The 23973-nt window shown below is 38.2% G+C and overlaps 5 protein-coding genes across 5 annotated transcripts; 1 reads left to right on the forward strand and 4 right to left on the reverse strand.

The window, feature by feature from the left end:
- Positions 1-1928: 1928 nt before the first annotated feature.
- On the reverse strand, positions 1929-5491 carry LOC126629553 (uncharacterized). The gene is made up of 8 exons (XM_050299632.1): positions 5258-5491; positions 4677-4821; positions 4430-4598; positions 3646-3916; positions 3199-3464; positions 2902-3117; positions 2623-2725; positions 1929-2371 (listed from the first exon to the last, which is right to left on the reverse strand). The coding sequence occupies exons 1-8, from the start codon at positions 5406-5408 to the stop codon at positions 2310-2312; spliced, it is 1383 nt and encodes a 460-aa protein (XP_050155589.1). The 5' UTR covers positions 5409-5491; the 3' UTR covers positions 1929-2309.
- Positions 5492-7904: 2413 nt separating this feature from the next.
- On the forward strand, positions 7905-9647 carry LOC126629684 (rhodanese-like domain-containing protein 14, chloroplastic). The gene is made up of 6 exons (XM_050299780.1): positions 7905-8384; positions 8522-8568; positions 8734-8826; positions 8947-9085; positions 9160-9262; positions 9338-9647. The coding sequence occupies exons 1-6, from the start codon at positions 8174-8176 to the stop codon at positions 9459-9461; spliced, it is 717 nt and encodes a 238-aa protein (XP_050155737.1). The 5' UTR covers positions 7905-8173; the 3' UTR covers positions 9462-9647.
- Positions 9577-13746, reverse strand: LOC126629683 (vacuolar protein sorting-associated protein 26A). The gene is made up of 12 exons (XM_050299779.1): positions 13580-13746; positions 12986-13035; positions 12802-12876; positions 12501-12575; positions 12288-12360; positions 12008-12052; positions 11653-11764; positions 11411-11477; positions 11025-11069; positions 10814-10869; positions 10397-10572; positions 9577-10168 (listed from the first exon to the last, which is right to left on the reverse strand). Exons 2-12 carry the CDS (start codon positions 12986-12988, stop codon positions 9990-9992), a joined length of 906 nt encoding a protein of 301 aa, XP_050155736.1. The 5' UTR covers positions 12989-13035; positions 13580-13746; the 3' UTR covers positions 9577-9989.
- A 1449-nt stretch (positions 13747-15195) lies between these two features.
- LOC126629923 (AAA-ATPase At2g46620-like) lies at positions 15196-17185 on the reverse strand. Its single transcript, XM_050300076.1, has one exon. The coding sequence runs from the start codon at positions 16764-16766 to the stop codon at positions 15294-15296; it is 1473 nt and encodes a 490-aa protein (XP_050156033.1). The 5' UTR covers positions 16767-17185; the 3' UTR covers positions 15196-15293.
- A 3008-nt stretch (positions 17186-20193) lies between these two features.
- LOC126629590 (uncharacterized) lies at positions 20194-23359 on the reverse strand. Its single transcript, XM_050299665.1, has 5 exons — positions 23010-23359; positions 22282-22582; positions 21360-21518; positions 20966-21261; positions 20194-20857 (listed from the first exon to the last, which is right to left on the reverse strand). The coding sequence occupies exons 1-5, from the start codon at positions 23211-23213 to the stop codon at positions 20633-20635; spliced, it is 1185 nt and encodes a 394-aa protein (XP_050155622.1). The 5' UTR covers positions 23214-23359; the 3' UTR covers positions 20194-20632.
- Between the last annotated feature and the right edge of the window lie 614 nt (positions 23360-23973).

A 23973-nucleotide genomic window follows, 5' to 3' on the forward strand; every position in this document is an offset into this window, starting at 1 on the left:
GAAAAGCAGGGATCGTTATGATACTAGCGAGTAGCGACTTATGTGAGGTACAGTCACTACCTCACTAGCGGTAGCTCTTATTTTCAATCGGTAGAAACCCACCGATCGTATCATTTTCTATTTTATTTATTTATTTTGTACTTTTTTCTTTTTCCGTTTAATTTTTTTTCTTCCTACCTTACTTTATTTAGATTCAAATTTCTTTAGATATATATCTATATCCTTGTTTTGCTGCCCATCTTTCGTGCGCGGAGCCCCCCTCCCATTTTCTGTGAGCAGAGCTCGCCTCATTTTGCGTGCTCAAAATCTGTCTCGTTTTACGAGCACAGGGTCTACCTCATTTTTTGAGCGCTCGGTGTGCCTCGTTTTGTGTGAGCGGAGTTCGCCTCGTTTTACTTGCGTCGAGCCCACCTAACACATGTTTTTTTGTTAAAAATGCAAACTTTTTTATTTTGCGAAATATTTTTCGTGAGCATTAAGAAAAACTTTATAAGGCATTTGGAAGTGGTTTTATTGTCTATGAAGCAATAAATGTATATTTAGTAGAATATTTAAGTCAAAAACTAAAAACATAAATGAAAAAATAGTAGCGAGGCCCAAACATTGTTAAAATAGGGTTCCATCCTCAAGAATATCAACGAAAAGTCTTAATTTTATTTTTTAAAACTTCACGATGAGGCGCATGTGAAAATAAATAGATTGAACGATGATTTATGAACGAATTTGCAAAACCAACTAAAAACCGTGAGTGTAAGTACTGATGTACTTTTATAAAAAGTGGGTATAAAAAAAAGCTGAACTCAAAAAAGTGTTTGGTAAACACATAAAAACAGCTTATTTTCATAGTTTTGGGTTTAAAACAAGCTGAAAACGTGAAGTAACAAAAATGAGCTTATTCTCACAGCACAGCAGAAGCAGTTTTATTTTTTTTTTCAAAGCACAGCAATACCAAACCAGCCAACCCTTTTTTATGAAAAATGTCAAATTTTTATTTTCTCGTAATATTTTCCGTCAGTATTATGGAAACACATTATAAGGCATTTGGAAACAATTTTACGGTTTATTGATACACAAATGTTTTTTTAGTAGAATATTTAAAACGAAAACTTAAAAATAAATGGACAAAAATTGTAGTGTGGCACAAAATATTGTTGAAACGAGGTCTCCATCTATTTAGAATATCAACAGTCTTATATGTCAAACCTTTTTGTGCTACGAAGGTGAAAGAAAATAAATTTTACAACGATTTTTGTACAAATTTACAAAATCGCAGAGAAACAGTGATGATTAGCCCACGTTTTTTATTGAAAAAAAATGCTAAATTTTTTATTTCTACAAAATATTTCCCGGTATGAATAAAAGTAACTTATAAGGTCATTGAAAGTAGTTTTATCATTTATTGAGCTACAAATATATTTTTAATAGAATATGTAAGCCAAAAACTAAAAAATAAAATGGGCAAAAATTGTAGTCGGGCCCAACACATTGCCAAAACTGGACTTCATCTACAAGAATATCAACAAAAAATCTTACATGAATGTTCAAAACCTCATGGTGCGATGGAGGTGAAAACAAATAGATTTTTATACAAATTTGCATAATCGACAAAAAACCGTAATGGTTAGCCAACGTTTTTTGTTAAGAAAATGTAAATTTTTTATTCTTGAAAAATATTTTTCATCATGATTAAGAGTAAAATCTATAAGGCAAATGACAGTGATTTTACTATTTATTTAGTCAAAAATGTATTTTTAATAGAATATTTAATCCGAATTTTTTTGTTGTATGCATTAAAGAATTTATTATTAGTGATTTGGAGAGTCTTACCAAGTATTTTTCATTCAACTTTTAAACCGGAAAATGTGACTTTTGAGTCTGCATATATCAGAAGCTGCACTCCAATTTTGTTGATGACAAAAACACAAAGATGATAAAACAAAATTGCATTAAGTAATCGTAGGTACACTTCAATGTCAATGAAGAAAAATGTGTGTGTGTGTGAGAGAGAGAGAGAGAGAGAGAGAGAGAGAGGGGCTATTGGATACTGTAAAAGAATAACGATGGCATTACAAGAAGAGATGACTTTCCTTCCCCGAAAACTTGGCAATAAACTAATTCACTGACGTTCAACCGGATCTTCTTCGGTTCGCATCTTTGCCGGGCAGACCACTGTTTTCCTCCCACATTTTCCATAACGTTTCGAAATTGAGCATACCCTTAGTTAACAGGAACTTTACTAGTATGTTGAACGGATGAGCTCGTTGTCTTCGACCTCTCAAAAGTCCGGTGGTCTGTCAGCTCAGCATCGATTATATGTTTAACGGCTCTGCCTCGCTGTCCCTCTCCTTCATTGATACCCAATCTTCAGTCTCTGTTGACAGAATCAAACAGTTCCATCCACGAGCACCAAAAATATAAGGGAACTTTAACGAAAAGCACCCAGTACTATTCACTTTAACGAAAAACCACATTTTTACACTAAAAAGTCAATTCTGGTACTATTCATTTTACCCTTTATTTTGTCCTTATCATCAAAACTCAAAGTTTTCAAGCCATTTTTATTAGTTTTCCTAAAATATTAAGGATGCCAAAGGATATGGTTGGAGTGAAAGTACGACTTACTGGGCTTGTCTGAAATCGCCATGAGGCGCCTCTGCAAGAGACATGCTACGAAGAGGAAGATCGAGCACATACCAAACATAACTGTCATTGGAAACGCATCAACCTGCAAAGACATACAAAATCAGCTCGCTAGTTACAAAAGAGGTGGACTGAGCACACTTAGGTGATAACATCACGTCCGGAAGACAAAACAAGATTGGTCCACCTAAAGGCCAATTTGCCTACTTCACCCACATCTACAGGTCTAATGTAATTGCAAGGTCAAGAACTGTAACATACATTATACAGCACAACACAGACAAAAATGTTGAGAGGAATGCGGAAGAAGTTCATGATGGTGCTCCGGGCCTCCTCAGGGATGTACTGAGATCTCATCTTCATGATGGAAGGCCAGAATAGTCCTACACAAGCCTCAAAGGCACAGAATCCAAGAAGCTGGATGCAACCAGCAAAAGAGATGCTCCCTCCTTTCACATTGGATGGTGCTACCAAGAACTGTTTGAAATTAGCAAAGTTAGGGAACAGCACGACAACATAGAATAATAAAGAAAACAATACACTGGAATCCTAACATACACTGGTCACAATGGGAAGCAGGAGAGAGGCAGCTGAGATGGCAAAGACAATCTGCATATAGCTCTCGACTCTAGGTGATTGGCGAGCCATCAACCGGGATGCAAGGGAGCTTCCAAGCATTGAAGACAACATGAAAGTCGCAAAAATAAAACCATGTGGAATGTCCTCGTCATTGGGGCTCAGAGCAGGAGTCCAGAGGAACACAAAGGTATACATAGAACCTTCAAACAGAGACTGTATAGCACCCAGTAGCGCGATTTTCTCATCTGAACCACATAAAAAAAAAGGTAATAATAAATGAGGCAGAACATAACAGAAAAATAGACCATGAGGTTGGAAAGGGAATGACAAGAAATCGCAGGACGTATGTAGGCTTAAACACCACAGCCAACCATTAAACATACACAATTTATCATCCAAAAATATTAGCTTAAGTTTATAGTATACCAGAAGCAATGGCAACAGCAGCACCCCGGAACTGGGTAAACAAGTCCTTGCTCTCTGAAGGATCTCCATAATTCTCTGTCCAAGTGCACAAAATCACAAACATTCCAATTGTGAGAAAGCATGAAGCAGCATCGAAGGGTGCCACAGGCCCAAGAGCCAGTGCATCAACCAGCGTATTTCCAAGCAACCCAGCCAAAATAGCAACAACACCATTGCCAAGAAATATTGCCTTTGAGAATGTAATTGACAGCCACTGTTGTTCAAAACCTCTCTGCACAGTCAAGATGAAGATCACATATAAGATTTATTGATACAAAGGGTTAAAATTTCGAAATCAATCAAAATTTTCACAGTTGACAACCCCAACCAAGTGAAACAGCGCCTAGTCTACCTCATTGCCTATGTGTAACAAATAATGACATCCAAAAAAATTACAAAGGCAACAAATTTTGCACCCCAAGCAAGCAAGTTTTTTCTAATATAAGCCAGTGAGCACGATAATAGTACCCTTCGAAGACAAATTCACCCTGTTGAGTGAAGTGACCATCCACTAAAACTATACATCTAGAGTGGATCTGTAAGCAAACAATCTTTACAAAAAGGGAACTTTAACGAAAAGCTCCCGGTACTGTTCACTTTAACGAAAATCCACATTTTTACACTAAAAAATCAATCCTGATATTATTCACTTTACTCCTTATTTTGTAAGTTTTCAAGTCCTTTTCCTTAGTTTTCCTTAAAAAAAAAAAAGAAAAAAACAAAGGGCAGAGCAACGATCCCTTACCTTGTTGTGTTCTGCAACAAGCCATGATTCAAATGCTGAAAATAGAAGTGATGTGGCAATACCGCCCAAAATACGCCCCAACATCAAAACTTTGTACTGAGGAGAATGCTTGGTGATGCAGCTCAGTATGTAAGTTATACAATAAGTAATGCACGCCCTCTTTCGGCCCCTAAATTCACGACACCATCAGCGAAAAGTTATTGAATAATCATGGAACCATTTAACATATGACAGCGCGAAAACTCACTGTTTGTCCGCCAGAGATCCAACAATTGTTCCAAACAACATGGAGGACCCAAAACCAGCAATGAAAAGCTGTCCGATGTCGCCTTTTCCGTATCCGTACGTACTGTACAGGTAGTAGACATAAGGACCCTGCAACCAGTCCCCAGCTATCGCCATAAAACCATTAATTTGTCAGTAATTTAAACCAATTCTTCATTCAATTAGGGAAGTTCAAACATAATTAGCAAAACCCCCTCAAATTAAAGTGCAGCTCAGATCCAACTTCCTATTAACCAATTAAGAACAAATCAAAAGAAAATAGCTAGCATTAAAGCAATGCCAGCATCATTTTTCAACCAAGAAACCGATTAAAAATCCCAAAAATCTTATCAAAAGCATGCCCAGATCAATCAAAACTATCGGAAAACAGATTGAACAAGCAGATCTCGCAAATGGGCACTTAAATTTCCACTTAAAACTCCATAAAACTCACTAGTTGCATCAGATCGGATCAAAATTCATCAAATCAAGACGCATGCATTTATACAAAAACGCATACAACCACGTACGCATTGAGATTTGGGTTAGATCCAGTGGGCTTACCCATCATGAGGGAGTAAACGAAAAGGTAATTGTTCTTGAAGACGTTGAAAGTTGACGGGGTGTTGATTCGGTCTTTGTTGCTCTTGCTGAGCTCCGCCGCGGCCACCACCGCCGCTAGTATCCCGAACACCATGTAGTAGAAAACCTCCATTGTTACTCTCTGCACTCTAGAGAGACAAAGGGAGAGGAGAGAGAGAGAGAGAGAGAGAGAGAGGAGAGTTTTAAGGTACGTGATGAGATAAATGGATTGTGTAAATATAGCACAAGGAAGAAGATGATGGAGCTGCGATCCTCTGCATCAGCCTCTGTTTCTATAATTTGTAATGATTGGTCATAGAGTTGTATGTTTGACTAAACTGTGTTGACTTTGGAAACTGGTGGGGAGAAGAGTGCGAGTGCAGGAGAATCCCTTGAGAGAGATCGCGGGAGAGACCTACCAGGACGCGGTTGGAGTGATGTGACACGTGGCGACATCACGTTACGTGATGTAGAGATAAATAGTGTCGGTGGTGATCTTTTTTGTGGGACCAGGGATGTGGGAGTGGGTGATTTAACAGGAACAGATCTCAAATCGAAATCAGACGGTTAAGACTTAAAAGTAATGTCGGATCTTGTACCCCAAGTCTGGGTATGACGTAGACGATTTCCCTAACTTTTCAATTTTTTTTTTTAATTTTAACAAAGGATATTATTTACAATAAGGAGAATAATTCAAATTCTTCTTTGACGATAATCAAATCTCAACATCTCACTTACAAGTGAAAAATAATATCACTACACCGTAGTATTACGTGACACTAATTTGATGACTTTGGACTTTTTGTTGGTTGGTTTGGGATTCAGTTACACCTTTCCTATTTATCATTTATTGCAAAAATAAAATGTAAAATAGAAGTTATTTATTTTTTGTTTAAGTGAGAGTTATGACCTAAGCAAGTCTAAGTGCTCTTTCTTATTTTTCAAATGCTTATGGATTAAATAAATCATGACATTAGTTAGTCACCTAACGACTAAGCAACGTTAGATGGAAACTTGTATAACACTAGTTACAACTTACAAGTGAGTTTCTCATGTTATTCTTATAGTTTCTATCAAATTCCCACTAAGTTGTGAGCTAATTCGATATGCTTTTATAAGAGTTGCCAGACGAACAATGTGTTTGTTACCATAACTTTTTCTTCCCTTCATAATATCAAATATTAATTAAGATGTTATATAACTTATATCCTTATCATGTAATTTTATTTGATTCGTTGTTAGGCCAATTTGAAATTAAAAAAAGGCTAGCAACTTAATTACAACAACTTTTTTTGTTTTCAAAATTAAAATATGGACAATTTTGGATACATAGGTGTAACAGTTAATGTATTCAATATCTTAAAATGATCACATCTGAATAAACCTTTTAATAATGAATGGTCCAGAATATCTTTTAATACCTTAGATCTCAAGTCATGTGCAGATGGTTGATGCTGACTTATTAGAGTTAATAAGAAATGGGATTCCTTTAATTTAATAGCATATTCTTCCTATACTCTTCATATTGAGGACAGATTTTTCAATGTGTCAGAAATATAGTCTGGTAATTCAATTAAGATTTTGAGAGATTTTAATTCTTTTAATGAATTTAGGGGTATTCAATCAAGATTTTAAGTGTTTCTCTGAAAGTCAAGGTGTATTCAATTAGAATTTTAAGATAGTTCATTAAAATCCTTAGAAATCCGAGTGTATTCAATTAGGATTTTAAAGAAGTTTATAACATTTCAGGTGTATTCAATTAGAAATTGATTTCAAAGAATTTGAGAAAGTTTAGGAATTAGAATGAATTGGAGAGATTTTGTAGTGTATTTTAAGCATCCACAAATCTCACATATTCTCATGAGATTTTGAAGGAATTGAATCAAAATTTTATATGGAATCTCTAAAAATCAATTAAACTCCATAAATTCATGGATTTATAAATCCATTAAAATCTCTCAAATTCTCAATTGAATACACCCCTAAGTATCATAAACTCATAATACAAATGATTGGATACTTAAAAAAATAAAAATTCAACCACTTATATAATAACACTTAGTATATCGAGCCGTATTTCTGATACATCGAAAAATTTCTCCATTCCATGGAGCCTGGAGGAATGCTTCCTATGCAAATTATTAATGAATTATGTAACCTTATTTAATTCAGGACCGACGGCAACGGAATCTCTGTAGTCCTGCACTATGGGGCAATCAGAGTATGTCTCAGCGTCCCCAATGATTGGACCCCAAGCATTTATTTTTTCTTCAATTTTCGATTTCATTTTAAATAAGTAAACATGTCATACGAGCATAATTCATATGTAAAAGAAAAAAGATAAGGGTGAACGAAAGCCAGGTTGGAAGGAGCGTTGATCTTTTGTGAGTTGAAATCCTTTCCGAATTTTTGTGTCTAGAGCAAGCGGATCCAGAAATTCAAATTAGTCACTTTAAATCATGCGGTCCTCATTAGCTAGCCCATCCTAATGTCCCACTTCACAAAAAAAGTCTTTAAACGGTTCGGATTTCCAAGTCCGCCTGCTCTGGACACAGAGATCCTCTCAAGTTGATCCATGTTGGCTAATATGGATGGTCCTACAACAACATGACAAGAGGGGGGTGGCTGGTGAAGATGAAAGAAACTGAAACAGCAATAGACCCTCAGAAATATCCACCACAAACTCAGATTTGGGAAGAGAAAGAGATAAAATCCCATAACCATAATATCCATGGCCCTTCATTTACTTCACTCAAAAAATAAGCACTCAAAACATCACAAAACACCAATTCCAATTGTTTCTGTATTGAATTATTGAAATTATTGAACCAGATTATTTAGATTATAAAGCTGCTGATTTCTTGGGGTTTTTTGAGGCCATAAATATTTTTGGAATTAATGGCTTCTCTGACTTCGATCACACTGCACCAATCTTCTTCTTCCCCATTGGGATCATTGGCTTCAAAGCATTGTCACCATAACCAGAATTCCTGCTGGCATACAGCCGTCGGATCTGTCAGATCATCATCATCGGCATCCATAAGGCAACAGTGTTCATCACAAGGCCTCAGAATCCGTAGTGCAGCGACAAAACAAGCCAAAACGCCAGGTACAACTGTAAATCCTGTATTTACACATATCAGAGTAGTTTAGAATATCGCTTTGTCAAAAAAAAAAAACGATGATAATTGTACTTTTAATCCACCCTCACTTGGTTTCTTGATTCTCTTGTTTTGGAGAGGTTAGCTGAAGAGGACTGGAAGACTAAGAGGGAACTTCTCCTACAGAAAAGGGTACACGTGTTTTCATCTGAAACAGATAAGAGTTCAATCAAAGAACGTAACACGTGAATATTCCGCTCTGATACCATGTTAGAACGTTAGCATTGAACTAAGAACAGAAGTAGAAGTTGATCTTCAACAATCACCAACGCCGAAAATTTGAAAAAAAATGTGCAGGTGAGGAGTGTGGATGTGAAAGAAGCTCTGAGGCTTCAAAAGGAAAACAACTTTGTGATTCTTGACGTGCGGCCTGAAGCGGAATTCAGAGAGGTTTGGTTAAGTTTTCTTCGTCGTGATTGCATTTGTCACCCTTGCCGTCATGCCAATCTCCGCAGGAAGTTTGAGTTGGCTGACTAATTACCGGAAAATGAATGTCTGTGGTGAATGTAGGCTCATCCGGCGGGGGCGATCAACGTGCAAATATACAGGCTTATAAAGGAGTGGACAGCATGGGACATTGCCCGCCGTGCTGCTTTTGCATTTTTCGGCATCTTTGCCGGCACAGAAGAGAACCCTGAGTTCATGTCAAGTATGTATAAGCTTTGCTTTGTCTACAGCTACAGAAACACCAAATAATAACAATGTTGTGGTACATGATAACAGGTGTGGAATCGCAGCTAGATAAGAAGGCAAAGATAATAGTGGCTTGCGCCGCCGGCGGTACGATGAAACCGACCCAAAATCTCCCGGAAGGTCAACAGTCAAGGTGATTCAGTTTAATTTCTTCCTCCTTGAGACTTCGATTCATAGCGGAGTTGATCACTCACACCGGTCTCTGCAGATCACTGATAGCAGCCTACTTGCTCGTCCTCGATGGTTACACGAATGTCTTCCACTTAGAAGGCGGACTTTACGCGTGGTTTAAGGAGGAGCTGCCATCGGTTGCGGAAGAAGAAGAAGAGTGAAGTGCCGGTGATGGTAGCGGTACGAAAGAAAGATGCTTCAACGGAGCAAAGTTTTGTTCATAAACGAATGACTGCGTGCGTGTGTGCCAATGATTTCTCGGATGCAAATTGAACGTTCTTGTAATGAAAATACCAGCAATGCGTTGGTATTGCATCGAAATATAACAACGAAATCGGAAAAATCCATCCGTAATGTCTTCATCGTCTCCATAAAAAAAAAATAACTATAGCAGAAACAGCAGGCTCATAGTTCACAAAGGAAATTGGAGAAAATTTCACAAAGTTAAGAAACAGGATGATTGTTACATGATGTATCGTCGCAGCAACCGGAGATCGTGTCCTTTCCACCGCGCCCCATGTACACGACCCGTGACAATCCCGTATCAAAGTTGCAACTCATCTACAATAGCAAGTCATTGAAGCACGAAAAGGTCGAATTTTTTTAAGCTTTACAAGGTGCCATTAGAAAAGTTATCTTCTATTCCACATTAATGGATCAAATGGAGATAGCACGCGAGAGATGAGTGATCATGACGTCTCTTGAAGCCTGTATATGGTGATTTCTTGCTGCTTGAAATACCGTCGGTCCTCTTCATCAACCAGAACAAGATTCAAATAATACTTCACGCTGAATTTGTTATTGATGTTGCGATGTGTTGGTGTGAGTTCATAAGGGCTAAGAAACAATCTAATGGGAATTGATTCACCTGAAAAAGGCAAGCATGTGCATGTAAACCATTCATCTATGGACAGTTGAAGAATTGCAGCAAGATTTAGACGTAACTCAATATTTCCCAAAAACTTCATTCACGTTTACCAGACCATCCGAATTGAAAATACAAATGTGCTAAAAAAAATTCAAATTACACAGCCATCACCCACCTGCATGAGCATAAACTGGATATATAAGAAAGCGGAAGAGTTAATGAACATACCTCTTACTGGAGCACCATCCATCAACTCAAACTTAGCAAGTGTCTCTGTCTCAACATGGGTGTTGGGCCCTGACCCTGTTGACTCTCGACGCCTGATCTCCAGATCCATATTCTTTATCTTGATTCTCACAAGAAGGAAATATATCTTGCCAATAATAACATCTTTCAGATGGTACCTATATATCAAGTATCAACACACCAATAATAAATGCCAAATTGTTCTCTTTTGTTTTAATAACAACTCTAGGCACAAAGTTCTTGTACAAGCCCGCTATATAAAAGTGAAATCAGGCTATGGTTGTAAAGGCAATGAAACATAACATTTGAAAACAGCCATTGTTTCCGGATTTCATCTCATGCATGTAAACCACTAATGACAAACACAAAACCCTGGTCATGAAATGCATTTCGACTTACTTGCTCTTGTTGTACTCAAACTCAATGTGCAGACAATCTTCGATTCCGACTTCCATCTGCAAAGGCAATAAAATTAGAAGACGAACCATTGAGGGAGGACTAACAATGGGGTGGCTGTTGGATCACACTAGACAGATGCACCATAAAATGGAATTAGGTAATGGATGAATAGAAGCAAACTTTTTTATTGCAGTCCTTATTTGGTACTCACCTTGATGCTATTGTTAATAGATGGAGGTGGGGAATAGTTGCGAACCTGAAGCACAGAATGACATCAATACAAACTATGAGAATGCTACATGACTAGTGAGTGTGAATGGTACAGAAGATCACTTATATGGAAACACCGTAAGTCGTAAATTGTGAGCAGGTTATGGAAGCATAGATAATAAAAAGTGACAATGCACAATGCTCAAAAGATCCTGGTATTCCGAGAGGAGAGAGAGAGAGAGAGAGAGAGAGAGAGAGAGAGAAGATCACTTATATGGAAACACCGTAAGTCGTAAATTGTGAGCAGGTTATGGAAGCATAGATAATAAAAAGTGACAATGCACAATGCTCAAAAGATCCTGGTATTCTAAGAGAAAGAGAGATTACCACAAAATCCTGGTATTCCACTATGCTACTACCATAACCACGACTAATTGTGACTTTCAGAACATACCTGGGAAAAGCAAATTTACAATATGTCATAGCATGAATTAATTATTATGAACATTGAACATGATGTTTTCCATCTACACTAGTGTAGAAAAACGTAAAAGGTGCCAATAGATATTTACTTCAATAAACAAAATAAGAATGAAAATATAAATAACTATCAACGTCTTAAAACTTACCTAAGTCTCACATTCACCCCGTTGTAAGTCTCATATGGCATCTCAACTGTAGAAAACTCAAAAGGATATGTTTTCCTTTCATATATCTCTCCAGGAACATCAAGTTCACGAACTGTTAACAAGAGTAATGCACTTAGAGCTTTGAAGAATAAGGTGGAAGGGATAAACAACAAATTTAAAGCCAATTAAATGAAACACAGCACCTTTTTTTCTTCAGTAAAAAATTGGAACGCCAAAATTATAATAGGGTTCATTTCTAATGTAAAAGGTTGTAAACAAAGTACCAAAATCAGTAGTTTGAAAAACTGAGTAGAAACTGTACAAAGCTAATGAAATGAAGCCAAAGCAAACTCACCAAGAGAAGTAAAGTCATAAAAGTTGCCTCTGTCAAAGTACATCTCTGCAACATAAAATAAAGTCTATTAGACTGCTACGGTAAGAAGTAAAAATCCTAAAAAAATGCTATTGGCCAAGAAGAAAGGAACAACAATTACAGGCAGGAGCAGTTCGATTAGCATGCTGTCAACCAAAAACCAAACCTCATGCTATAATTGTCACATTAAACCTCCATCATCCCAAATCATACAAAATATAACACAGGACACTAGCAAGACAATAAAAGAAAAAAACAATACCGATTTGACCGAGAAGCTCGACTTTAACTCCATTGTGTTCGACCTTCTTCCCTTGAATTGGTTCTATATTAATCTGACAATGACAACAAAGAAAGGAAATATCTTTAAGAGGTGATCTTTATAGTCTAAACTACTCAAAATCAATTTCCTCAAGATTCAACCTTTGTGTACTATAATGCTTATCATTTAAAACAATACAATCAAACAATTTACCTTCCCAAAAATGTTTTCTTGACTTTGAAAAAGTGGGACCAATACTGCTTGGCCACTTTCCTTCTTTAAAGGGACCTACAAAATAAGATCAGAGATGAGGGGAAGAAGTATGCGATTTTCCAATCCCATACAGTTGTACTTTGGATAATAGATTCGCAATTAATAAAGCCACAGATAAATAAACCACTAAATAAAATGATCTATTGGAACTAACAAGGAGCATGAGCTACCACCTATAATATGTATGATAACGATCTTGAAAGGGAAAAATATCTCAATGTACTATTTGCATGTAGATTACCTGCTTTCGAGTTTTGGCATCAGAAAATGTGATTGAAATGTTGCAGGATGGTTTGAATGCTCCAATTAGGTAATTCTGCGACAAATTTGAAATGAGCCATATTAATACTACAAAGAATTCCTCGCGGTTTATAACCAGACTAAACAATAACGGCAGAAACCATTAGCTGTTCATGAAACCTTACCATGTTGATCAGGATAAAAAGCCCAGTTCCTAATAGCTCACTCAAGAGACCTGCAAAATTCGATGTGGACAATTCATGCCTCAACACACATTATAAAGCATGCCTCTCTCGCTAATCGTGCATATATACCAAACACTAAAATCGTAGTTTCCTTCAAGACCCGAAAAGTTCACCTAAATAAACTTTAAAACTAATAGTAGTCAACTTAAGACACACATAGCTTGCACTTACAAAGGTGCAAAATTTATCTGTTTATGCACAAAAAAAAATTGTTCTAAGCTCGTAAATCACAATTTACTCACTTAATCCTACAATTTAAAAAGCTAAAACCCCAATGCATGAATTGTAACCCAAAACAGCTAAAATGCACAACCACCCAGTATTTCCAAGCTCAAAACTTGTGCCCTAATTCTCATAGATAAAAAGGATTTCCCAATTCAACTGCATATATACCTAATCGGCTCTAAATAGGCGTAAAATGGGGAGCAATTGAGATCAAAATTCAACCGATCATCAGCCTAAATCAGAAGAAAAGTAGTAAATTTACAGGGAAGATTTTGAAAACGGAGTTGAAGATTTATGAATTTCACGTACCTTATGACGACGAAGAAAGAGATCGGCGAGCGCTGCGAATTGGGGTTTTAGGGCTGACGGAGAAGAAGAGCGAAACCACCCCTTGATTGACAGTTGGGAATGAGACTCAAAGTCTATTGCTTTCTTCTTCAAGCCGTGCTCGTTCTCACGTGCGAGCACGGGACCGAACATTTGGTTTTCCCTTTGTCACATAATTTTAAGAGTTACAACTGTTTAGAACTCGTTTGGATATACTTGTACTTCCTGAAGTAAGCACATAACTGATGTTTGATATGGATGTAACGTAAAATAAATCAGAGGCTAATTGATATGTTTTTAACTTTCGTATGAGTTTTTATTTGATTAAAAAAAACTTACGTAGTTTGTGAAAACTTCCAAAGTTGCTTGAAAGATTGCCAATAACAAATCAAAAAACTTGTCTTGCTACCAGTTACATACAACATATGTTTATTTATTTCATCATATTATTAGTTTCGTAATAGAAACTCTCGACACAAGGGCGTAGTGAATAAAGACTCAAAGTAGGTTAACGGATTACGTATTTGTATACGTTCAAATTATTTTGTATATATTATTCTCAAGACATGACCCTTCTCACCGACGGAACCTTTTATAAAAATAAAAGCTGACATAAATTTCACAAATATGCAAATTATGAGTCGTTGACCCGTATGTTTCTAGGACTCATAAGATTAAAAGAAAAAAAAAGGAGAATATGGATGCTAGATACGATAATAGTTGTGGTTATTTATGAAATAAATTTTTATATTACTGAAATTTGCTACCCTCGCATGAAGAGGTATTCTAGGAATCCGCATCCTCGCCGGATCCTCTTTGCAAGGATCCTGAGAATCTGTGAATCATATATATTCATCGTATATCATACGGTCAGAACTCATTTTAAATGTTTTTATTTAAAATTAAATACAAATAGTATCTGACAAAAACTGATCGTACGATTTACAATAAACGGACACAATTTACGAATCTTTAAGATCCTCACCAAAATAATCCGAAGATGATCTTGTTGGTTATTATAGCACCTCAACCAGTAATGGGGCGAATCAACCTGACAAAACTAAATATTTTGTGCTATTAGATGATTTTATTTTTTGTTAATTTGACATTTCTCGATATAATTTTTGGCTTAGCCAGTGTCTCAACAAATATTAAACTTAAGCATCGAGCCTTAAAAGAACCAATAGGATCCCCTTCAGATCCTTTTGGTGAGGATCATGGAGATCCGTAAATCGCGTCTGTTTATCGTACATTGTGCAGTCAATTTTTGTCAGTACTGTTGTATTTAATTTTAAATAAGAATATTTAAAATGATTTCTAACCGTACGATGTACAATGAACGAATATGATTCACAAATCCTTAAAATTCTCGCAAAGATGATCCGACGAGGATCCGGATTCTTAAAAGAAAGCCTCACCTAACAAAGATCAAAACTTCGATTTGTCAAAATAGTTAGGCGCCTCAAAAACTATGGGTCATTGTCCTTAAAAAGGGTCAAATACACGAGCTTAACCAAGTCAAATCAAAATTTGCACGTATATTTCCTCATTGTCCATAGAAGTCATTGCCTTTAAGCTTTTGAATTAACAAAATAATATTCCAGTAAAATAAATAAATTAAATCCATCGTCAAGCGTTATGTTACAATGGGACTAGGTATTTTGAATTTAAAAAATAAAGAGAAATACTTGTAAAATTACGAATTCACCCTTTCATGCCGCGAACCATCCAACATTTCCGCGGAACTAGAATCCAACGGCGATTCTTCCTTCCTCCGACTTCCCATTCTGAAAAGACCGTACAATTTCTTAAACTCCCTCACCGTGTGAACACTCTCCCGGCAAAAAACGCCGCCGGGTTCGCCCGACTCGTCGACCGACCGACCCGACGAACTATTCGTCAACGCCTGCGCGGCTTTGTTCGCGCCCTTCTTACTATCCACATTCGTCTGCAACGCCGAGATAACCGACTTCAAAGCCCGACTCGGCGAGCTCCGATTCGAAATCATAAGCTCGCCGATCTCCGCCGGGCTCAGACTCGCGCCGCCGTGGAAAATCTCCTCCACCTGCTGGAACAGCTTGTGTTCCTTGAGCCCGAGGTAAGTGCTGGCCAAGCTCTTGAAAGCGGAAAAATCGCAGAGCGGAAAATGGATGTGGACGTCGATCCGCCCCGGCCTCAGAACCAACTGGTCCACCTGATCCTTACCGTTCATCGTGAAAACCAACACGCGCTCCTCGCCGCACGATGATACGATCCCATCCATGAAATTCAACAGACCGGACAAGCTCACAGCCGTCGATTTCTCCGTCAAGAAACGGTCCAGATCCTCCACCACGATCAGCGACTTCGGCGTCGTTTGGAGGAGAAGCATTTTCAGATCGGAGTCGTCGGCGACTTTGGACATGTCGACGTCGTACACGTCGTAGCTCAAGAACCTCGCCATGGCGGCGACGAAGCTGGTTTTTCCGGTGCCGGAGGGGCCGTAGAGCAAAAAGCTCCGCTTCCAAACGCGGCCTAGTCGGTGATAATACTGCTTCGATTTCGAGAAATTCTCGAGATCGGACCGGATTTTATTCTTCAGCTCAGCGTCCATCACGACGGTGTCGAAGGTGGCGGGGTGCGTGAACGGAACCGATCGCCACCGTTCGTTTTCGCTGGAGAGGTTCATGTAGAGCTTGATCTCTCTGTTCCGCTGCTCGATTTCGTCGGCGACGGTGAGGATGTGCTGGAAGTACTGGCGGAACACACGGCGCTTGTCGGACCGGTTGATTTTCAAGACGAAGGAGCGGATTCCGTCTGACTGGGATTTCTCATTGGTCCAGGAGAGCTTGGCGCTGAGGAAGGTGTCGTGGACAGCGGAGTTGGCGGCGTCGTGCTGGAAGAAGATGTCGTTTGATTTGACGCCGGTGAAGAGGTTGGTGAAGTCGGAGTCCTCGATGGAAGGGAGGGAGTCGAGGTAGACGGAGATCTTCCGGTACAGCCGGTTCTCTTGGAAGTGCTCGTTGAATTGCGGGATTTTGTAGAATTGGTAGACTCTGAACCGGTCCGCCAATGATTGCCATAATTTTGTGAATTTGTGAACCAGAGATGTTTTGGACACGAACCGGAGAACCAGAACCAAAGAAATTGCAAAGAGCAAGAAATAGAAAAATGCCATGAATCCACCCATGATAAATGAACAGTTAGCCCAGCAAGTCCACCGCAATAATAATTGTACGCACAACCTGGTATCGGCCGAAGAACCTCCGACGCTTAAGTTAACTAATTACAAAGTGATTAAGAACATTAAAGGAGTTGTATCTAGATTTTGAGCTTCTAAACAAAGGTGAAGGTACTCCGCCTTCACGGGCACTCTCAAGGCGAGGTTGATGATGCGTGGTACTAACCGAAGAGTCTCCGCCACTCAAGTCAGCTGAATTCGAAGCTCAATTTTGGGTTGCTAAAATATGCTCCTAGTGCTATTGGGTTGAACTTAATTTGATGAAATCCAAGGAAGATATAGGGAGAGAGGAGTGGAGGTGAGGGGTGGAGATTGAAAATAATATTTGGAGGAGGAATGAGGGTTGGGGGAGAATTTAATGGGGTTTGGGTTGGGGAAATAATATATGGAGACGGCTTGAGCCGGCCAATCAATGTTGGGTCAAATCCAAAGAACAACAATGGGCGTGTACGTAGAGAGAAATTGGGGAGAAATGTAGGTTGTATTGTTTGTATTTGGCTGTGAAACGATGACCGACGACTAAGGACTCATTCTCTCTAATATTTATTTATATGACTATTTTGAGGAGATTATTGAATAATATTGCATTTTAGAAGACTATTCACATGCGCCTCCATTTTATTCAATTTTATTGACCAACCAAGCCCTTGGTTTAATTACTACAGGCTGGTGAGTGGTTGAGAATGAAGTTTGAACTCGTATTTCACATGACACGTTTTGAGTTCAATTATTAACATCGGTGACGTAATTGGTTACTATTACATGACAGTGCAAATTAGGTATAGAAAGTGACGAAGTCTATTAGACTATGGGTTCGGGTGGTGGTTTTGTTAATGACCGAAGAAATGGTTAGAACACGTTTAAAGCACGTAATAATGCGTGTTTGGTTTGAAATATACTGCCATATTAACATCCGTTAGTAAGTATACTCTCAAACGGTCGTCCATTAGACATAGGAAGTGTCTATTAAACTATCGGTCCAGTTGGTGCTACGAATAATTAAAACACATAATTTTTACGTGATTAATTTGAAATGCCGCTCGCCGATTGCAGATTAGGACTGGTGAAGAAATCTAATAAATTATTGGTTTTGTTGGTGGTGGTGGTGCCTAGCTAATAACCCAGGGCGCAGGGAGATCTGCTCGTAATAGTGTTCACTTTGCGCAGCACATACATGAAAAGGGGAAACCATCGGAAAAGAAAACACACACATTATTGCAAACTTAATTACTTTTCTAGAAGCAGCAGCCGCCGCATGCTGAGTTTGAACTGGACTTGGCCGCTGCAAATTCAGCAGCTGCTGCTTACACCCAATTTCGGCTGGATACGTGTTTGAGTTTTGATTTTTGAACAAGTGAACCGACTTTTCATGGTTTTCATTTTTGTCATAGAGAAAGTTTCGAAAAATGCGTGTTTACGACTATCATGATGTTTTACAGTTTTAGTCTAAGAATATCTTGTCATTTGTAATAGTATAATATCAAACTGAAACATCACGATAACGGTAAATCTGTTTCGTGCTAGTTTTTCTCCCTCTCATGCGTTGTTGGCAGTCTTATATGTCCCACAGTGAGCTTGTAGTCAAAGTGTGTGGTTTTGCTCACCAATTGCGACCTGGTTTTTCTTTAATCTTTCATTAATCTAGCTTCAAACAGGATGGTCATTTTCAACATGCAATATTAATTAATATTTCAGTTGTCAAACATATGGTGCTTACTTGAGTGAGGGGAAATGAGTAATGCAGTTACGCAATAATGCAAGTTGTTTATTTGGATTAATTGTGTCGAGATTTTAGAGTCGGATTAATGGTCTAATCTTAGTCATATTGATATTGTCTCAATTTAACTACTTATCACAAAATATATTAGTATGTTTAAGTATAAAATTATTTAATGTAAATTGTAATTTATTTTGTTAAGTTTCCGACGTAAGATTGCATTCTTCAACAAATTTAATTGGTCAAATTTCTGACATGAAATTACATTCTTCACCAAATTCTGCGTTGCAATAATTAAGAGAGCCAAAGGCACGTACTAATTTTGACAAAAAAAAAAGGCACCTACTAATGTCCACAAAACTAGTATTATTACAAGTTAATTGGAATCCGAAGGAAATTACCAAATTGTTGATTGTGACAGATTGAGATTGACTTTGGATTTCTTTTCGTGGAGTCCGCGCACTCAGCTATTTAGACCATTTAATTTCAATCTTACAATTCCATTAGTTTATTCTATTGGCCTATTTTACAAAAATTCAAAACCTTGAACGGCGTTGATCTTTTTCTCTCTTTTAAATGATCCAGATTATTTAATTTACGAACTCCAACATAAATATCCGAAATGAATCTCATTCCGGCTCCGACGTATCCCTTTTCTGAAATTTGTGGCCGCAGTAATTTATTTTATTCCGCAGTATCCTTCGTCCATTCCCTGCAATAATTTTTCAGTATTTATAATGGACAGCTGTACAGTGCTGCCAATATTTGTTAACTCAATTGCAAATTGCAATGTTTCGTCTCTTGATGTCTTGAAAAGCTTGCTTTTATGAAAAGCACTCAAGTTTATAAGCTCTTTTGTTACAAGTGCTTTTATTAAAGCAATTCAGTTCATAACGCATATAAACGCGTAACAATTAAAATTTTAAGTGCCTCTAAAAATGTTTCAAATGAAATCAAAAACGTTTTTGGTGGTAAAAAACGTTTTTGGTGGTAAAAAACGACTAAAAACGCTTCCACGAGTTGTTGTGGCTTTCTAGTGGAAAAAATGCGGTCCTTAGACCCTCAGGGTAATGATATGCCCCACTAAACTGAGTGGCTTTGACCCCATCTCCTAAAGCTCCCACCCAAAAATGAAAGCAACTGCTCTACTTCCAGCTATGTCCTGGACGATGGTCCTGGTCATTCTTTTACCTCATGCAACTTGCTCACCATGTGAATCATACATTGTTAATCACCACACCGGCCCACTAACACGAGTTTAGTAGTATATCTCATCATTTGTAATAGGGTTTGTCTGTTATATTGCTTTGCTTAAATCGCGCCACTTTAGAATAGTATACCATTGTCGTGATTATAGATACCCCCCATTTGTCACATAATGAACAGGATGCCCTATTAACTCAAGTAACTTGGGACATGCTCAAAGACCTCACACATCAAATGATGTCGCACAAAGTAGTATATCAGTGATCTGTTTATGGGTCCCATAAGCATGAATTGTCAGGATCCGCATCCGCCCTAGCACACAACTAAACCTAGCATTTCCCTACGACAGTTGGTTTAGGGTTGAAGAAGGTACCCTTGCTGAACTGTTTAGTCTTGCACATTTAACTTGAGACAAGTTGCAACAAGAGCAAATAAAAACTTGGAAGGCAAACGTTAAATGTCAAACAAAATCACCCACTATAAACAACGTTTACAGAGTCAGAAAGGTTTATAACAGCCAATGGTTTGATTCCGAACGACGAATGTTTAACGATACAAAGCAGCTCCTTCATATCCAACAATCTGTCACTTGCTAAATCACAATATGATCTTAGGCACCATTCAAAACGATGGAACTACGTGAATACTTCGAATATATGTATTGTAAACCTAATACGAAATAATTGTACTACTGCCACGAGTCTAACGGTGTGGAGTTCAACATGTCACCGATGGGAGAAACACAAGGGTTTCGCCGGAGGAATACCCCGTGTGAATATATCACTCATCCCGTGATGTATAAGTGTGCTATATACACACTGGGATATACACCTTTGACACCCAAGAATCACCCCACCTGTGGAGGCTTGTGGCTGGATTGGAGGTTGCAATTTCAAGGGTCCTGTGCATCAGGTTGAATATTCAAGATTTGGACCACGTGCCTCGTGAGCTCATTAATTGCAGCTTGAACTGGATAATCACCCGTCTCTCTGTTCCTTGACCACCTTGGTGATGATTGTGAAGAGATCAAGCCAGTATAGTCATTTGCAGCAACCTTGGTATGTTTGGACGTTGCGAGAACATTTTCCAAATCTAACTGGGTTAATGGCCTTGGTGCCTGAAGAAAGAAGCATAGACCAACACTCTCAGTACAAACAAAACCTGAAAGCCTATTACTAGAGCTTAAACTACCAAGATAAACAATGAAAATGCCATATCTACTTACAGAAGATTTATTTCCGTTCTTTTCTTCATTTAGTAGGTCTCTGATAGGAAAATAGGCTGCTTTCTTGCAAAGCTCAAGTAGATCCGAACCTGTGTAACCCTCAGACAAGACGGCTAAACGGTCATAATCAATATTGTCTTCAACTCTCTCGCCCTTCAAAATCACCTTTAGTATATCAGCCCTCTCTCTTTGATTGGGCATCCCAATCTCAAAGGCCTGAGGAAGACGACGAAGTATTGCTTCATCAAGTTCTGATGGACGATTAGTAGCAGCAAGAACCATAACTCGAGCATTCTCTGCATGAACAATATAAAATATCAAACCAAATGCCCTATCCAAGGAAAGAAAAAAGAAAATTCATATTTCGAGAGAAGGGGAACAAAAAAAAACTTACGATCTGTAGTAAAGCCATCCCATAATGCCATGAACTCAGTTTTCATGTTTGTTAATGCCTCATGATCTGTAGTTCGGCGCTGACCCAAGAAACTATCAACCTCATCAATAAATATGATAGCAGGCTGGAGTTTATAAGCCAAGCTAAATACAGCAGCAACTGCAGAAGAAAATATAAACATGGTAAGCACAGTAGATATGAAGACTACAAAAACTTCACAATCCTTGTAGAAACAAGCATAATTTGAACTCTTGAGGTAAAAGCAACAAATATACATGAACTTTTCCTTGAAAGAAATAAGGTCTAAGAAAGGATGGCTTCAAAGTAAGAGGTCAGTCGTCCCAATTAACAAGTTAGATCACAAAATAATTTCTTTTATACAGCCCATTTTGATTCCCAGTTGCTTAAGTATAGAATTAGTTGGCTTACTTGACTTATTAGTTGAGATGGTAGGAAAAAGTGCTATAAAAGTCCTAACGACATGGTTATAGTTATTCCATGGGTTTAGCTAGTTGAGTAAGTTGTGAGAAGCACATAAAAGTATGGAAGCTACCAAATCAAAGCTCATATGAAGTATCTTTCTTATTAAAAAAAGGCCCATATTTCATCCAGCACACTCCGTTTCTGTACTTCACAACCATACAATACTAACAATGATATTCCAAAAATAAAGAAGTAAAAGATATTGTCTGAGAACCAAAGAAAATCTAAATGGTTCTACGCATAAAATTGATATGGTAAGGACCGAGGACAACTTATCAGTACATGAAGCTAATAAGATTGACCAGACTTAACAAATTAAAACACTGTACTGAATCTGAGATAAAGATACAGGTTATGAAACATGCAGAATCTAATTGAGAAGAGACAGTAGAAAATCATATACTCGAAAAGAGTCCGTTTTAACATGATCATCACTCACCGAGCTTTTGTGCATCACCAAACCATTTGCTCATCAGATTTGATATCCTGACATTGATGAAAACAGCTCCAGACTCCTTCGCAATAGCTTTGGCAAGCATAGTCTTTCCAGTACCTGGTGGTCCATACAGCAAGACACCTTTTTGTGGACCAAGAAGCTTCCCATGGGAAAACAAATTAGGCCTCTGTAGCGGAAGGATCACTAGTTCATACAAGGCGTCCTTTATATCATCCAGTCCTCCAATAGATCCAAATTCTACTTCAATGTGGTCGGGGTTTATTACATCGCAGGCTATAACATCCTGATAACGAATACTATATCAGCATTAATAAACTGAAACGTTCAAATCGACAAGTCAAGCAATCTAATGGTATCATTCCAATTTTATCGGATGTCCCCGAAGTGATTCAAAATAATTTTGCACTCACATACCAAGTATTAACAAAAATCAAATTGATTGCACCATAATGCATAAAGGAAAACAGCAAAAACCCCTGCATTTCAAGAAAACAGCACGAAAAATACCCTCTAAAACGCACATAAAAATGCATAAAGAATTCATCATCTTTCAAAGTACCACCTCAAAATTCACATATTACAAAAACCCATATCACTATTATCCAACATTTATTATTATTTCCAAAATTAAATTAAAAATCCACGAAATAGCAAGTTAAGAACAACCCAGAAGCCAGAAAAAAAGAAAAAAGAAAAAAAGGCCTCTTTACCTCATAAGAATTGGTGTTAATAAGAGGGCGGCCGAGTCGCTTGGAGATTTCCTTCTTGTGCTCCATCGCCTTCTTCGACGCCTCCCGGTTCGGGTCGAGATGCCGGAGCCCCGCGAACAAAACCAAGCAACTCAACGCCGCGCTCGCCGCGTACAGTATCAGTTCCTGCAGGAACTTGGTCTCCCTCTCCCCTGAACCTCCCATTTGAAAATTGCACACGAACTTGACTTAATTCCCAATTTCTAGTGCCCCTCTGCAATTATAGCAAATTAGGGCTTGGAGTTAAGAAGCAGGGGTTTGGATTGGAAGCAGACGCTGGGTTTTCAAGGGATAAGAGAGAGAAGGACGAAAAAGTGCCCTGCTTGGTAAACAAGTTGAGAATTTCGTTTGGGGCCGTTGGCTTTTCGAGAGAGTTTCAAGTCGGCCCGTTAGAGTTTGGGCTTGCCTTGTGGTGGTGTTGAATATGGTTTAGGCCATGGGCTTCCTTTGTGAGTGCGTTTGTTGCATCGGATTAGTTCAGCGATTAAGTTGGAGTTGCTTATAATAGATTAAGTTGGACCGACTTAGTGAAACGTTGGGTGCAACATCAGACTAAAAACCAAAATAATAACAAATTATAATATTATAATACTTAATACAAATCTATTAATATTTTATTGTTATGCAACATTTTTCTTTTTTCTAAAATACTCTCCACTCTCCCTAAAAACTTCTTCGCTTTTCTCTAGTGAAACCTAGCGAGGCCAAAAAAATGCACCTTATATGTCTTACGGGTTGTGTAACATCCCACATCGCCCAAGGGAGTGGATCTTGTAAGCCTTATATGTATATTCTCATATCTACCTAGCACGAGGCTTTTTGGGAGCTCACTGACTTCGGGTTCTGTAGGAACTCTGAAGTTAAGCGAGTTCACGCGAGAGCAATCCCAATATGGGTGACCCATTGGGGAGTTCTGCTCAAGTGA

This window comes from Malus sylvestris, chromosome 7, assembly GCF_916048215.2.
Source record: "Malus sylvestris chromosome 7, drMalSylv7.2, whole genome shotgun sequence".
NCBI lineage: Eukaryota > Viridiplantae > Streptophyta > Magnoliopsida > Rosales > Rosaceae > Malus > Malus sylvestris.

Coding starts and splice junctions, on each gene's coding strand:
- LOC126629684 (XM_050299780.1), top strand. CDS start 8,174: ATGGCTTCTCTGACTTCGATCACACTGCACCAATCTTCTTCTTCCCCA. Junction 8,827..8,946: donor CTGAAGCGGAATTCAGAGAG/GTTTGGTTAAGT, acceptor TGGTGAATGTAG/GCTCATCCGGCGGGGGCGAT. Junction 9,086..9,159: donor GAACCCTGAGTTCATGTCAA/GTATGTATAAGC, acceptor ACATGATAACAG/GTGTGGAATCGCAGCTAGAT.
- LOC126629590 (XM_050299665.1), bottom strand. CDS start 23,213: ATGGGAGGTTCAGGGGAGAGGGAGACCAAGTTCCTGCAGGAACTGATA. Junction 22,583..23,009: donor TTAACACCAATTCTTATGAG/GTAAAGAGGCCT, acceptor ATTCGTTATCAG/GATGTTATAGCCTGCGATGT. Junction 21,519..22,281: donor TGGTGATGCACAAAAGCTCG/GTGAGTGATGAT, acceptor TTTCTTCTGCAG/TTGCTGCTGTATTTAGCTTG.
- LOC126629553 (XM_050299632.1), bottom strand. CDS start 5,408: ATGGAGGTTTTCTACTACATGGTGTTCGGGATACTAGCGGCGGTGGTG. Junction 4,599..4,676: donor GGATCTCTGGCGGACAAACA/GTGAGTTTTCGC, acceptor TCGTGAATTTAG/GGGCCGAAAGAGGGCGTGCA. Junction 3,465..3,645: donor TGCTGTTGCCATTGCTTCTG/GTATACTATAAA, acceptor TATGTGGTTCAG/ATGAGAAAATCGCGCTACTG.
- LOC126629923 (XM_050300076.1), bottom strand. CDS start 16,766: ATGGGTGGATTCATGGCATTTTTCTATTTCTTGCTCTTTGCAATTTCT.
- LOC126629683 (XM_050299779.1), bottom strand. Junction 11,478..11,652: donor GGGGTGAATGTGAGACTTAG/GTAAGTTTTAAG, acceptor TGCTTTTCCCAG/GTATGTTCTGAAAGTCACAA. Junction 10,573..10,813: donor TTTGAGTACAACAAGAGCAA/GTAAGTCGAAAT, acceptor CTTGATATATAG/GTACCATCTGAAAGATGTTA.